Below are 17,036 nucleotides of genomic sequence, written 5' to 3'. Positions count from 1 at the left end.
CTAAGATGATGATAGGTGGTCAGAATCTTATAATTTAAGTCTTGGTTATTTGCTACTGCAAATTATATCATAGGTCAGATAGATAGATACCAGAGACTGTGAAGATTGTTATAACATCTTAATTTAAAGTTCGTGATAATTGTAAATACATTTAAGCTTGAAGACTATATTATTTACATTTTAAATGAAAATTGTTTGCACTTTGGAGACTTGTAACTGTGTGGGGTTCATCTTTTTATTGCTTTTTTATTGCCAAGGTTTAGGATAGTGGTTCTCAACCTTGGCTGCATTTTGAAATCTTCTGGGGAGCTTTGAAATATACTGGATCCCACCTCCAGAAATTGTGATTCAGTTGGCCTGGGGTGCAGCAAGATTAGAGTTTGAGGTGGCTTAGCTATTAGGGTCCTCTAACTTTGTATTTTGAACTGTTTCACTTCCATCCTTTAATACAGTGACGTACGTATGTACTGTGTAAATCATCTCACATCTAACGTAATGGGTCTTTTGAAGGTATTGCCACATTTGTTTTGCTTCAGTGTTTGTCCCTTCATTTGTTCCTCTCTCCTCTCTTTTTCATTTTCTCACTTCATTTGAAATGTCTGGTAGCAAGTTTTAGGGACTTGTATATCCCGTGATAAGAAGTTGGTATAGCATTACTATTCTAAATAGGAAGTTGATCTTTTTCTTAAAGTACTCTAAAATGCTTATTTGGGCTCCTTTTAGAGACTTAGAGGACTTTGTTTAGGTGCCAAAATTAGCATCTAAACTCCCAGTGGAATTTGGTCTTCAAGGGGGGTTAATCTGCTTGGAAACCATAAATTTTCTAGGCACCAGTTAACTGGTTGTTTCACTGGTTCCTGAGAGGCAAGTTTGCATTTAGCTTTTGCTGTCGGGAGTTAAGTTATATGCTGTGAGACAGTTGCTCAGCAAGCCCAACTAGTTAGCATTTCTTTTTTTTTTTTTTTTTTTTAAAGATTTTATTTATTTGACAGAGAGAGACACAGCGAGAGAGGGAACACAAGCAGGGGGACTGGGAGAGGGAGAAGCAGGCTTCCCGCCGAGCAGGGAGCCCGATATGGGGCTCGATCCCAGGACCCTGGGATCTCGACCTGAGCCGAAGGCAGACGCTTAACGACTGAGCCACCCAGGCGACCCCCAACTAGTTAGCATTTCTTTAGAAATCATCTAAGGAGGGCATATTCAGTTCTCCATTTACATCACCTGCAGTAGTTCCTAAGTGCTGGTTGAAGAGTAGATGCATCTTCATCTCTGGAAGAGCTTTTTTTTTTTTTTTTTTAAATTATTTTTCTCTTCCCACGCTCCATTCCAGCACACACAGATTCAGAATGGGAATTGAGTGGAGGAGGCATGGGAATCTATGATTAAAAAAAAAAAAAAAGTACTTCTTGATTTTAAAGGCTTTGGATATTTTATCCTTATTGCTTTGCTTTAATATGTGACAGGCTTTATTTTGCAATCATTGATGCACTGGAGTAATTTACTTAAAATCCATCAAACCCCAATTTGCATGTTTAGAATGCATATCATTTGTTTTTTTTGTTTTTTTAAGGACTGCTACTGAATATTGTCTTTTGTAGTAAGGTATGATTTCTTTATTTTAATGTGGATGAACTCAGATCTTTTTCAAGTCAAAATGTATTTCTAAATGTAAAACTTAAGGATATTTATCAGTAGTATTTGCTAGTGAATGGTAGCTAATCATTGTAATAATTCAATCATCTGATGAAAGGATGACCGAAAGTAGTACTTAATGGAGTAAGATAAACCAGGTATCATTGTACATAAACACACTAGGTACCTCTGTGTCATAGATATGCCTCACTAAAATTAAAGGAAGAATTTTATGTGTATAGATGTTGAAATTAGGCAGCTAGTTAAAAGTAAAGAAAAATGACATGACTTCTGTGCAATTAGTTTTTTAATCAGTCGCATATATTCATATTGTAATTTGTTTCACTATCATTTTGGTAATTTGTAAAGTGAAATGTGTAGGTTAGTATAGACTAGATCAGTGCTTTGTAAAACTGACAGCACCTCAAACTCTTAGAGTGCTTTTTAGGTGGGGCCCCACTCTTGATATATAGTTAGTAGTGCTGGACTAACCTGCAGGGATTCTGAAACACCCCTTTTGAAAGAATAAGCTAGATGAATTGATAGTTTTCTTCGTTTCAGAGGTTTTATGACATGTATTTTTTAGTTATCAGTTATTAAAATTCATCTTAATTTTCAGTCTTTTAAAATAGTGTTTCCCAAAGTGGAGTCCACAGACTCCTGGGGTCCCCATGACCCTGTTCTTTTAGGAGGTTCATGAAGTCAAAATTGTTTTCTTTTTCTTTTTTTTTTTTTTTTAAGATTTTATTTATTTGACAGAGAGAGAGACAGCGAGAGAGGGAACAAAAGCAGGGGGAGTGGGAGAGGGAGAAGCAGGCTTCCCGCTGAGCAGGGAGCCCGATGTGGGGCTTGATCCCAGGGCCCCGGGATCATGACCTGAGCCGAAGACAGACGCTTAACGACTGAGCCACCCAGGCGCCCCTAAAATTGTTTTCATGATAAAACATGTTACTTGCTGTTTTTCTGTGTTGACATTTGCACTGATGGTGAAGAAGCAGTGGTGGGTGGTAAACCACTGGCACCTTAGCATGAATCAAGGCAGTGGCATCAAACTGTGAATCTTTACTGTGTTCTTCACAGCCAAACACACGTTAAGCATTTGAAAACATGTTGTTTCACTTAAAAGTATCTTTGGTGAAGCAGTAAAAAGTTTTATTTTTAGAATCTCTACCCTGGAGTGCCTATCTTTTTAATATTCAGTGTGATTAAATGGAAGTGTGAATAAAGTTCTTCTTGTGCACATCCAAGTACAAGGTTCATCTCTAGGAATGGTACTTGTGTGGTTGAACTGCAAGGTAAATTAGCTGGTTTTTTTAGTGGAATACCTCTCTTATTTTTACTTAAAAGAACGACTAATAGAGGAACCATAGTTAGTCAGACTTGGATATTTGTCAGGGATTTCCTTGAAAATTAGTGAAGTGGGCCTGACACTCAAGAATAACTAGTTGTTGCCAAAGATAAAATATGATCTTTCAAGTGAAAATTTTAGATTTGAAAATTTGTGTCTGCCACATGGGCTTGCCAGCTGCGTAATACTTAAAGACTTTTCTGATGAGGTTGGTGGTGATATTAACGAATGTGATTTTTAAAAAATAAATATTGTGTAAGAAAATGTGTCAGCATTTGGAAGATCTGTATAATTCATTGAACCAGTATTTTTCAGTGACCAATGCATGATGTTACAAGACCATGCATGGGTAGGAGATCCATCAAAGTACAATATACACCAATGGATCTTTATATAACAGAGCCCAGAGGTTCATTGATAACAGTTTCAGATTCTACATTGCAGCTAACCTTTAAGGATTGCCATTTGTTGCATTTTTGTGTTGAATAAAAGATGAATAGGGCACCTGGGTGGCTCAGTCATTAAGCATCTGCCTTCGGCTCAGGTCATGATCCCAGGGTGCTGGGATCGAGCCCCACATCGGGCTCCCTGCTCTGCGGGAAGCCTGCTTCTCCCTCTCCCACTCCCCATGCTTATGTTCCTGCTCTCTCTGTGTTTCTCTCTGTCAAATAAATAAATAAAATCTTAAAAAAAAATAAAAGTAAGAATAAAAGATGAATAACCATTATTATCTAAAAAGGCCATTAAAGTACTTTTCTCTTTTCCAAGTATGTATGTATGTGAGGCACATTTTCTTCATGTACTTCAACCGAAACAACATATCAGAACAGATTGAATGCAGAAACAAATATGAGAATCCAGCTGTCTTCTTTTAAGTTAGACATTAAAGAAATTAGCAAAAATGGAAAACAGTGTCACTCTGAATACTGATATTTTTGTCTGCTTTGGAAAATAGTTATTTTTTCATAAAACATTAATTATATTAACACATACTGGACTTCTTATTATTTAAAATACATATTTAAACACCTTTAAGTTTTAGAACATAAAAGCTATTTGGAATCTCAATAATTAAGAATGTAAATAAGGGGACCTGAGACCAGAGAGTTTGACAACTGCTATTTTAAAGTAACTAATTATCTGTATTATTGACTAGATTACAGAATGGTTCCAATTTTTATGTGGTTTGTATTATATCACTGTTAATTCTATATCACTGTTAATTCTGAGAATGTTAATTTAATTTCTGTTCAGTAATTATGTACCAGGAAACATGGAGCAGTCAAACTTTGTCAAAAGAGGAATTCATTGGCTTGGTCTGAAAATAGAGCTGGCCTCAGTGCTGGATCCTAGGTCACAACCAGCCAGTATCATCAGGACTCTTTGTCTTGGCTTTGCCTTTTTTTTTTTTTTTTTAAGATTTTATTTATCTGTTTGACAGAGAGAGAGAGGGCTCACGCACAAGCAGGGGAGCTGCAGGCAGAGGGAGAGGGAGAAGCAGACTCCCTGCTGAGCAGGGAGCCCCATGTGCGGACTTGATGCCAGGCCCCTGGGATCATGACCTGAGGCAAAGGCAGATGCTTAACGACTTAGCCACCCAGGCGCCCTTGGCTTTGCTTTCCTTTCTGTTTAAGTCTCAGGTCATCTCCAGGCTACTCCTAGTGTCAAGTCCAGCAGAGAGATTTTTATTCCCTCTGTAGTTCCAGCAGAAGTCCTGGAGCTGTGTCATCGGTCTGACTTGGGTCCTTTTCCATCTTTGAAACAACTAATGTGGCTAGGAGGTGACCCTGGTTAGTGAGGCTGGGGATGATCCCACCTGCCCAGATGGGGAGATTTTCCTTGGAAAATCAATTACAGAATTTTTGGCTGACAAAAAACAGGTGTCACCTAGAGGACTTTGTTGATTCTTTTTTTAACAACCTCTAATTTATGAATCTAGAAAAATGTTGTGTTTTTAAATTTTGTTTTGTTTTTTGCTTATCAACAGAAGTTTATTTTCTCACAGTTCTGGAGGCTGGAAGACCAAGATCAAAGTGTCAGCAAGGGTTGGTTTCTTCTGAGGTTTATTTCCTTGGCTTGTAGATGGCTCTGTCTTCTACCCTGTCTCTTCACATGGTCTTCTCTCTGTACATGTCTGTGTCCTAATCTCTTCTGATAAGGACACAAATCACATTAGATCAGGACCCACCCTAATGACCTCATTTAACCTTAATTAACCTCTTTAAAGCTCTGTCTTCAAATATAGTCACATTCTGAGGGGTTAGATTAGAGCTTCAACATACAAATTTGGCGGGCGGGGCGGGGGGTACATTTCAGCCTGTAACACCCTATCAATAACAGTATGAAACTCTGATATGAAATACTCAGAAGAGGCACATCTTATGCTAAGATTCTTTTGATGCCATCACCTCCCAGATCTTTAGCAGCTTGTTCTGTTCCAGCTGCTGCTCTCGTCTTCCTCTTCTGTTTGTGACTACATGGCTTTACCACCTGGAGGTGACCAGTCATTGGGCCTGCTGCACAGTCAGACTGACCAGTCACCACCTTGAGTTTCTGGCCTCTCCCCCTCCTCTGGGACCTGGATGAGATGCTGTGTGGTAGGGCATGGGATCTCGTTTCTGGTGCAGCAACCAAAGGGGCCAGATGATGCAACTCAGAAATGCAGAGGGGTTAAGTCCCCATTGAAGCAAACTTTTTTTTTTAAGACTTTATTTATTTGTGAGAGAGCACAAACAGGGGGAGCAGCATAGGGAGTGGGAGAAGTGGACTCCCCGCTGAGCAAGGAGCCCTATGAAGGGCTTGATACCAGGACCCTGGGATAATGACCTTAGTGGAAAGCAGATGCTTGACCAACTGAACCACCCAGGCGCCCCAGCAAACTTTTTTTTTTGAGGTATAACTGACATACAATATCCTGTTAGTTTCAGGTGTACATCATGGTGATTTGATATTTTTATACATTACAGAATTATCCCCAGAGAAAGTCTAGTTACAAAGTTAATTTTTAAATAAGATTTTTTAAGGTGGAGCCTGGTACACCAATATGGCACTTACCCAAGACCTGTAGGTGAACAAGAAGTTTATCTCTAAATTTGTCCCTTGTAGTTCATCTTAAAAGTTATAACAGACATTCATTTTGTTTGATTGTATCATTCGCATCTCAGATTTTATAATCATTAATACCTGTGCACATAATCCTTTGTGCTCTTGGGTGTGCTCCTCCAGTTACCCTCAGTTTAAGGAACCCCAATTTTCAGACCTTCCTCTGTTTAGAATCTAGGCTGTAACTTCTGCTATAGGCAGTTGAACTAAGCCTGCACACCTTTTTGTTTTCTGCTTGTAAGCCTATACTTAGAATTTCTTTCTAATGATATTTCACCAAGCCAGGTTTTTTTTTTCCCTTGTTAAACGTAAGTACTTATGTCATATTCCCATATTAAGTAGTCTATTGATCATTGATCAAAATACCTATAATTTCTAGAAAATATACTTACATATTTTGTTTTGCATTTTTTAATACTGCCGATAATTCAAAAGTAAACAGACATCTGAGAAATAAAAAAAGTCAACATTTTTTAAAGTTTATGAATTCTCATGAGAACCTCTCAGACCAGCGCTCAACTTTTTTTTATTTTAGAGAGTTTATTTATGAGAGAGAGCACACACGCACACACATGTGCATACAGGGGGGAGGAGCAGAGGGAGAGGGAGAGTCCCAAGCAGACTCCTTGCTGAGTGCAGAGCCCTAGGTGGGGCTTGATCTCAGTCCTGAGATTGCAACCAGAACCGAAACCAAGAGTTGGACGTGTAACCGACTGTGCCACCCAGGCACCCCCACTTTTAGAGAGTATCTTAATTAGCCTGGTTATCTGGCTTTGTAGTCCATGGAATTCCTATTAGACCTGTGGTCCGTAATAGGTGATAGCTTATGATTAATAGCAAGGCTAGAGACAAAACACACAATAGGTAGACAGATGTAAGTATGAACCTCTGTCCCTTTTGCTGACTTTTTACCTCCCATTACCCCTGTCACCATAGGATGGTTTGTTCTATTATAGAGACTTTAATATCTGTATTTTAGAGACTTTTGAATAGGCTTAACTTTTCTACTGAGCTCTTCAAACTCAGTGTATTTAAAACTGAATATGTTACTTACCTTTTTAAATCTTGTATTCTTATCATTCAGTTAACTATGAAATAGGTCCTCTTTTGACTGTCCCTTCTTTTAAAACACCCCTTAAAAAATCTAGTCTGTTCTACTTAGAAATATTGATTCCCCCTTTGTTTCCATTGCCCATGCCTCTAATCTAGAGCCTGTCGCTTTTCTGATCACTGTCTCCTAACTAGTTTTGTTTCCCTTTCCAAAGTTATTCTCCGTGCTTTCATTATAGTTTCCTTTCTAATGCAAATCTAATGCCATTATTCCTTCCTTTTTCCTGTGATGAACCTACTCTAGAAAAACATCTGCACTCTTATCCCTCTGCTTTTCCTGATTTTCCTTCAGCCTGGCAAATTCTTATTCACATGTGGTAGTTATTAGTATTATTCCACCAGTATTCTGATGGCTCTCTGCACTTCTCTGTCTCCCTTCCCCACATTGAAATTAAGCGTGGCTCAGGATATCTCAGTTTCAGCACTATTGACATTTTGGGCTGGCTAAATTTTTGTCATGAGGTGCAGTCCTGTGCGTTGCAGGATGTTTAGCAACAGCTCTGGCCTTTACTACTTGATACCAGTAGTTCTCTGCTTCCCACCTTCCCATTCCAGTTGTGACAATCAAAAATGTCTTTAGATATTGCCAAGTCCCCTGAGGGACAGAGTTTTCCTGGTTGAGAACCACTGGCATGGCCATATGACGTTGGCCAATCTAATGTGAGCAGAAGTGATAGACTTTTAAAAGACAGTGCATGAGTTATCCTGTCTTTTCCCCTGCCATTTGAGGACATATGTAGTGATGGAGCCTTTGTTAGCCTAATTCCTGAAAAATGATAGTGAGTAGTGATCTGTTTATCTGAGACAGACATATAGTTTAGCTTATGCAGGAAATCTTTGTTTTAAGCTACTGATATTTTTGGGTTTGCTTGTTGCTGCCATGTAGCATAGCCTAGCCTTATTGCTAAACCATGGTAAGACTTCTTACCTCTGGACTTCCCGTGCTTTCTCATTTATAGTCCCAAATCAGTTTAATAGCTGTCTCTATTCTCATCTCTTACTTAGTGTAGTAATGGGATTGGATCTTCTAGATTAGTGGTTCTCAGTGGAATAAGTACTGTACTTTAAGGGATGTTGTGGAAATTAGAGGAGCACTGGTAGATGGGGGCAAAGGATGCCATCCTATAATGTGAGGGACTGTGAAGAATTATCATGCATCCCATAACACTTTCACATGACCCAGAAATTCATGTAGGAGGTAAACCTATAATTAATTATCTAACTCCATCTTTTTTTTTTTTGCTAAGATTTTATACATTTATTTGACAGAGAAAGAAAAAGTACAAGCAGGGGGAAGGGCAGAGGGAGAGGGAAAAGCAGACTCCCCGCTGAGCAGGGAGCCTGATGTGGGGCTCGATCTCAAGACCCTAGGATCATGATCTGAGCTGAAGGCAAACGCCCAACTGACTGAGCCACGCAGGTGCCCCTAACTCTTAATATATATTCATTTTTTCAGGAATTAAGTTTCTCTTAATTCTTTTTCTTAAATTGAAGTTGTTTTGTTTGGAATTTTATAAAGAATTTACTGTTCGGGGAAATCCATGTCACCATCTGTAGTGCCATTGTGCTATTTGAGTTGCCAAAACAACACACCTGTCTTGGAAGGTCTGAATTTGTCATAATTATGCTGTCATAATTATGATGATTCTACATGTAAGTGCAAGTATCATGCCTGAGCAATTTTTTTTTTTTTTTAAGTAGGCTCCAATGCAGGGCTTGAATTCATGACCCTGAGATCAAGACCTGAGCTGAGATCAAGATTCGGACACTTAACTGACTGAGCCACCCAGGTGCCCCATGCCTGAGCATTTTTATTGAAATGCACACTTTATTATATATTAATCTTTTTCTCCTTTATGTTACAATTAAGGCATTGTTAAATTAAAAAAAATATGTGTAAGGATGTTAGAACTTTGTTTCAGGATGGCTAAGAGGAGGTGATATAAGTTATTTGTTACAAAAATGGGATGTTTGTCTGATAGAGTTGAGAACCACTTTCTGATTATGTGCTACTTGTTTTTTGTATCTGGAGTGCTTTGCACATACTAGTAGATACAGTATTTGTTGGTCAGTTTATGGTTCCCAGATTGCTCTTATGTACAGTGTTGCATTTGATTACCATAGAGAATCTGTAAAGTTGGCAAGGAGAGCTTGTTCCCATTTTAGAGAGAACGGAAAGACATATTAACTTGCCCTATCATACTGCTAGAGTTTTAATCAGAACTTACAAATTTATTTATACCATTCTAGTACTTTTGTGTATCATTGCATACCACTCTTTTTTTTTTTTTTTTAAAGATTTTATTTGAGAGAGAGAGCACAAACGGGGAGTGGGAAGGGCAGAAGGAGAGGGAGAAGCAGACTCGCCACTGAGTGGGGAGCCTGATTCTGAGCTGGATCCCAGGACCCCAAGATCATGACCTGAGCCGAAGTCAGATGCTTGACCTACTGAGCCACCCAGGCCCCCCTGTCATTGCATACCACTCTTAAAATATTATTATTTAGAGCTATTTAATGAAGGAAAACATCTATATACCCCCATTGGTAATATTTTTTTTATGCAGGGAACTTTACATTATGTTTTAGGCACTTGTAGTTATAGGAGTAAAACAGGCATAAAATCAAGAACGTGGTGTTTGAGAAAGTGAGGACTTTTTTTTTTTTTTAAGATTTTATTTATTTGACACAGAGCACAAGCAGAGGGAGTGGCAGACAGAGGGAGAGGGAGAAGCAGGCTCCCCACAGAGCAGGGGGAGCCTGATGTGGGACCCAGGACCCCGGGATAATGACCTGAGCCGTAGGCAGTTGCTCAACCAACTGAGCCACCCAGGTACCCAGTGAAGACATTTTTATCAGTTTTCAAAGAAATGTGCAATTAAAACATTAGGCCCCCAAATAGCTTGAGTTTTAGGGATGGTAACATCTGAGTGTCGTGAAATAGTTACATTCAAACACTGTAATTACTTTTTAAATTAGCATAAATCTTTTGGAAAGTAGTATCAGAAATGAATTCAACAACAAAAGTATTTATATTCTTTAAAATTTGTTGCAAACGGGGCACCTGGGTGGCTCAGTCGTTCGTTAAGTGTCTGCCTTCGGCTCAGGTCATGATCCCAGGGTCCTGGGATTGAGCCCCGCATTGGGCTCCCTGCTCCGCGGGAAGCCTGCTTCTCCCTCTCCCACTCCCCCTGCTTGTGTTCCCTCTCTCGCTGTGTCTCTCTCTGTCAAATAAATAAATAAAATCTTTAAAAAAAAATTTTGTTGCAAGGAAATGCTACAATAAAAAGCTAGTCAATCTGTGTTTGCCTCATATATGTCAGGAACTGTGCATGGTGCTGGAAATTTCTAAGGTGAGAAAGTTTTGCTGTTTTCTTGAACTTCTAGATTTGTGGCAACAGAGTGTGAGACAAATACATAATCAAATAACTATAACGTGTTGAGTTGTAATTGGGGTGTGTTTTAAATTTGAGGGAGGGGATAATTAACATACTAGGGAATATATAGTAAACATACCAGGAAAGTCATTCTCCAGGATTGGGGGTGAGGAGAGACAATTAAACTGCATTTTGAAGGGTAACTAGGACTTAACCAGGTGGATAAAATGAGACTGGATGTTTTAGGCAAAAGGAATAGCATGAACATGAATCTGAAAGCACATACAGAAAGGTATTTGTTTGACAATAAAGAGCACTTACATGTCCTAGGAGTTGGGCATATATGATGAATAAGGTAAGTACAATTCCTGTACCATAGATCTTTCAGTCTAGATATTAAAATTGTTATGAGGTTGGCATTCAGAGATTTCAAACTGGTGGTTCTCTTGGGCCAGATGTGAGTTGAAGGTGTGTTTTGTTTGGCACACACAGTGGTTTTTCTCTCCCTTTTCCTTCCTCCCCTTTCTCCACAAATAAGTTGGTGATACTTAAAAATGAGATTTCAGGGTGCCTGGGTGGCTCAGTTGGTTAAGCAACTGCCTTCAGCTCAGGTCATGATCCTGGAGTCCCAGGATCGAGTCCTGCATCAGGCTCCCTGCTCAGCAGGGAGTCTGCTTCTCCCTCTGACCCTCCCCACTCTCATGTGCTCTCTCTCTCTCTCATTCTCTCTCTCAAATAAATAAAATCTTTAAAAAAAATGAGATTTCATACACAAATGAGCATTGAAGATCTGGCAGCAGTGGGCTAGCATTTTTATGTGCCGTTTCCACTGGAATTAAATAGTGGCTACCTACTTTAGAAGCGTTTGCACTTGTGCTCCTCAGTACTTTTTTTAAACCTGCCACATTTTATTCATTTATATAATTTGCCAGGCTCCTATATGCTTTGAGTTGTGAGCCTTGGGTGAGTGGTTTACTTCTGTCCTTGCCCTTCTAAATTCTTTGACATATTTTAATAGGAGAAAAATAGAAAAATGCATGTTGTGTTTTAGGAAAATAACTGTTCAACTGAAAGAGGAATCAACTTAAAGAATACGGAATTCAAGTATCAGTCAACAAATTTAAACTCTATTTTTTATCTTAATTCCTGTTTCCTTAATCATATACTTTGAATTTGGTAATAATACATGTGATAGTACACTAAGAAAACAAACATCTGGGCTTTCAGAGTGCCTTGTTTTATCTTTGAGAACCATATAGAAGAATCTGGAATAAGCACTGAAAGAGTGTGTAAAAAATAAATCTCCTTTTAAAGTAATCATTTTAGTATTCAGACTATGAACATTTTAGTACTCAGTTTATAGCTTCCTTTTTATTTTTTAAAGTAGGCTTCATGCCCAACGTGGGGCTTGAACTCATAACCCTGAGATCAAGAGTTGCGTGCTCTATCAGCTGAGCCAGCCAGGTGCCCCTGTAGTTGCTTTTTACTGAACATTATGGGCTAGGCCCTTCATGTAGATGTTCTCCTTTGAGCTCAGTGTGCACCTTTTAATCCAGGTTCAGAGAGTTTAACTTAATTTGTCCAACTACTTAGTGTGAGAGCTGGGATTCTAATGCAGATTTCTGACTCCCAACTCCCCCTACCACCCCAGGCAGGTAATCTTGGGTTATTCAGAAAGTGTATCTTCAACATGTATTTCACATGTATTTACTGAATGTGGGCAAATGCTTACTATTCAAAGGTATAAGAAAACTGCTTCTCTGCATTGGACTTATAATTAGTTGAAAAGGCAGGCATTTATGTAAAATAGATAACAGTAGAGGGGAGCATGAGTTAAATACCAAGTGATTGATAGAAATGCCAGGGAGGCCCAAAACTACAACAGTATCAGGGAGAATAGAAAGGAGGAGACTGCTAGAAATGACTGAGGTAGAGAATCATGTAACTTTGTGAGAGAATGTGAGGGTAGTGAATGAGAGAGTAGGTCAAAGATGATTTACCAAGCTTTCCAGTGCTGGGTAATTGAGTGGAATTAATGCTTCACAAATAAAGGTTATCAGAAGAGGAACAGGCTTTGGTAGAGACTGCTGAGTTAGTTGTTGTTTATTTTGTTTTGTTTTTGTAAGCTCTGTGCCCAGTGTGGGGCTTGAACTTACGACCCTGAGATCAAGAGTGGCTTGCTCTATCAACTGAGCCAGCCAGGCACCCTGGTGGGGGATAGATTTTTAATGATTCAGGTAAATAACAAAAGAAAATAAAAGAATAAGCATGGAATATAATATCATCAACAAACAAATAAAAAATCAGCATAAGGTATAGTCTCCATTTCCGCTTTATCTCATTTATTCTTAGTCTGATGGCCTTTTCTTATTCCATGTGAGATCTTAAGGTTAGATAAGTTACTTTAGTTTTGTACATATTGAATAGATTCTTCATTAATATTCATTTTCTATATTTTGATTTCTTTTGAAAATAATTTACCTTACTGCTTTTACAGGTAAAATCTTTTGAGGAATTCAGTGGTCTATTATTTTAATAATAACTTTATTAAGATATAATTCACATACTCTAAAATTCACTCAGTGGTTTTCAGTATAGTGGCAGAGTTGTGCAACCATCACCACTATCAATTTTAGAACATTTCATTACCCCCAAAAGAAACTCCATACCCATTAGCAGTCACTTCTTGTTTCCGTTCCTCCTAGCCTCTGGCAACCAGTGATCTACTTTTTCTTTGTATGCATTTGCCTATACTGATATTTCATATAAATGGGATTATACAACATGTGGCCTTTTATGACTGGCTTTTTTTTTTTTTAAGATTTTTATTTATTTGAGAGAGAAGAGAGAGAGACAAAGATGGAGCATGGTCATGGGGGAGGAGGCAGGGGGAGGAGGCGGAGGGAGAAGCAGACTCCTGAGCAGGGAGTCCGATGCTGGGCTTGATCCCAGGACCCTGAGATCATGACCTGAGCCAAAGGCAGATGCTTAACCGACTGAGCCACCCAGGTACCCCATTGTGACTGGCTTTTTTCACTTAGCATGTTTTCCAGGTCCATTCATGTTATAGCATGTATCAGTACTTCATTTTTTTTTAATGACTGAATAATATTACATTGGATATACTCATTTATATAGTCATCAGTACATGGACATTTGTACTGTACTTGTGGGCTCTTATGAATGCTACTGCCATGAACATTTATGTATACTGTTTTTTGTGGACATAAGTTTTCAGTAATCTTGGGTGGAATTGCTAAGAGTGGAATTCCTGGGTCGTATAGTAACTCTGTGTTTAACATTTTGAGGAATTTTCAGACTACTTTTCAGAGTGGCTATACCATTTTGCAGTCCTACCAGCAATGAATGAGGGTTCCATTTCTCTACTTCCTCACCAGTGCTTATTATTGTCTACCCTTTTATTTATGTGATATATATATATATATAATATTTATATATATATATAAGTATATATATATATAAATATTTATTTATATTTATTTATATGAATGTGAAGTGGTACCTCCTTGTGGTATTGATTTCCCTAATGACTGATGATGTTTGAGCATCTTTCATATGCTTATTGGCCATTCTTTGGAGAAATGGGTATTAAATCCTTTGCCCATTTAAAAATTTGTATTCATCTTTTCATTGTTGTCAGTGGTCTTTTTAAAAAGATGGGTGTTTTTTTAACTTATAAATGGCATTCTGTAACAGGTGATGGTAAATTTTTCATGTATATTAGTGGTGGACTTTTAGGTTTAAATAGTTGTTGATCTAGCATATTTTGAAGCGCTGGTCTTCATTAGCAATCATTTTAAAAAGTCTTGTTAAGATTTAACTTTAGGGTGATTAGTTCTGTCCACAAGACTTGATTGAGCATGCCCCTATAATAACAAGAAAACCTAACTTTAATATTCTTTGGAAGGTCAAAAACAGCAACATTTTAATTTATTTAAAACTCTAAGCACCAAATTTAAATTATGTGCATTGAGTCTTTGACTTAACTGGAGCAATTCTATCTTTTCCCAAGTAACTGAATCTACTTTGTGAAATGTGTTTTAATGTCTATGTCTCATTTTTTTTTTTAGGTTATCCTGAATACCACATGCCTAATACTTTTCCTTGCAACGTTAGCCATTGTTTTTCACTGCCTCCAAAAGATCAGAATTTCTCCGGAAATTGGAGACATATTTGATTTAAAAGAAATAACTGTAACAAATGGACAATATGTCTATTACAAATACACCAACAAGTAATGATGCCTGTCTGAGCATTGTACATAGTTTGATGTGCCATAGACAAGGTGGAGAGAGTGAAACATTTGCAAAAAGAGCAATTGAAAGTTTGGTAAAGAAGCTGAAGGAGAAAAAAGATGAATTGGATTCTTTAATAACAGCTATAACTACAAATGGAGCTCATCCTAGCAAATGTGTTACCATACAGAGAACATTGGATGGGAGGCTTCAGGTTAGTCTTGTTTGAGAGTTTTTCTATGTCTTTTGTAGTGGCAGATTAAAAAATTCTTGCTTCCTCTTAAGTTACTATTAGATAATTTAATGTTTGTTCCATCTCTTCAGATACTATACATCCTATACCAATATGCATTATGGGAATCTATGGAAGAATATATTCTTCCATATAATAAAGATATATCTTAAAAGTTTTTTAATGTTCTAAGAAAAAAATTCAATTTGGAAAAATTTGTAAAATAAAAAGCAGAAGAAACCTCATACCTTTAGCACTTTGGTATTCATCTTTGTAGCTTTTTCCCTCTTTTTTGGGTATTTTATGTACATTTTAAAAACTGAGTTATACTTGGTCCTTTTATAACTTAGAAATCTGATACTGTATGTTTGGTATTCGCATATGAAAAAGACTCTAAAAGAGTTCAGGTATATCTTTAAAACTCAAGGAGTTAAAAGCTTATATTTTATAAAATTTTTTAATCTTTCATTTTCACTGATTACATTTTTTATATAGAAGTACATCATGTATCTCCTGTGCTGAATATATATATTTTTAAAGATTTTATTTATTTATTTGACAGAGACATAGAGAGGGGACACAAGCAGGGGGAGTGGGAGAGGGAGAAGCAGGCTTCCCGCGGAGCAAGGAGCCCAATGCGGGGCTCGATCCCAGGACCCTGGGATCATGACCTGAGCCGAAGGCAGACGCTTAATGACTGAGCCACCCAGGTGCCCCATCTGTGCTGAATATTTTTAAAGAAACATACAGAAATATTATGTCATTTAGATTTAAAAATTTTATTTCTAGATTTTAGGAATGGTTACTTCAACAAACTCATACTTTTTTTGCATTTTAAAAACCTGAGCACAGGTCTTGAAAAAATACCTTAGTTCATAAATGTTTCTCATTTATGAAATGGGGATTATAATACTGACGTTGTAGGATTGTATGAATTAAATGAGAACATATATAAAGTGCCTTGTTTAATGTGTAATGCATAACTGATGATCAGTAAATGGTCGTTTATATTTCCTAGGTGGCCGGTCGGAAAGGATTTCCTCATGTGATCTATGCCCGTCTCTGGAGGTGGCCTGATCTTCACAAAAATGAACTCAAACATGTTAAATATTGTCAGTATGCGTTTGACTTAAAATGTGATAGTGTCTGTGTGAATCCATATCACTATGAACGAGTTGTATCACCTGGAATTGGTAAGTAGACTTTGCTTTTATCCTCAGATGCACAAAGGGAAAAAATCTCAGTAGTGTTTTAATTTTTCTACGTTAAATTATAAATTTGGATATGGCCCAGGACTTCAAAGGATCAGATATTTTTAATGAAATATGAATATTTAAATTTGAACTTTAGAATAGATTTGTATTTTGATTGCTAAAACTATGTGTACACTATAGTTCATGTTCTGCCCATTTAGAATGTTGTTTTTGAAAAATAAGATGGAAGGCATTATTGAATTGTTTATATATTGGCAGATAGCATTTATACTACTCTTCTTGAATTGAAATGGTTCACGAAGTTTTGAATCTCTGGGTTAAATTTACATTTTGTAATTTTAAATACAATGGAAAATATTTTCATGGTAATGATTAATGTTTCATTTTCTTTTCCCCTTTAAAAAATTAAGATCTCTCAGGATTAACACTGCAGAGTAATGGTAGGTAATCTGTTTCTTGTAACTTTCTCTGTTTTCTTTTATTCTGTCCCCTCTATTTTTTATTGACCTAAAATTAGTTTGTGTGGGTGCTGGTAACATTTGCAAGAAAAATACTCATTGCTTTGGAAGTGTACATTTTTGGGGAGCATGCATCAGTACTTAAAACTGGATTTAAATAGGCTGGTGGTACTTTGGATTTGAACTACCATTTATACACTCAAGTGGTCTAAAAAATATGATAGGGGAATATAAAACATATAAAGGAAGAGTTTTTTTTGAATTGGTAAAAACCGGCTATTTTGGAAGAAAATCTCAGAGAGCCAGTTTA

At 37.4% G+C, this 17,036-nt stretch overlaps 1 protein-coding gene across 4 annotated transcripts in view; it reads left to right on the top strand.

Annotated features, from left to right (window-relative positions):
* SMAD4 (SMAD family member 4) overlaps window positions 1–17,036 on the top strand; it is a 58,379-nt gene that overhangs the window by 3,319 nt on the left and 38,024 nt on the right. For all 4 annotated transcript variants that reach the window (XR_004908502.2, XM_078060295.1, XM_036064742.2 and 1 more), the window contains exons 2-4: window positions 14,658–15,036; window positions 16,073–16,247; window positions 16,679–16,708. Coding sequence is in view for 3 of the 4 variants with exons in the window: in XM_078060295.1 (XP_077916421.1) it covers window positions 14,788–15,036; window positions 16,073–16,247; window positions 16,679–16,708 (454 nt within the window). In the remaining variant the exon portion in view is untranslated. The remainder of the gene's footprint in view (window positions 1–14,657; window positions 15,037–16,072; window positions 16,248–16,678; window positions 16,709–17,036) is intronic.

This window comes from Halichoerus grypus, chromosome 13 (genome assembly GCF_964656455.1).
Source record: "Halichoerus grypus chromosome 13, mHalGry1.hap1.1, whole genome shotgun sequence".
Classification (NCBI taxonomy): Eukaryota; Metazoa; Chordata; class Mammalia; order Carnivora; family Phocidae; genus Halichoerus; species Halichoerus grypus.
Note: the sequence above shows the minus strand (reverse complement) of the source record. Positions and strands in the feature narration are given on the sequence as shown.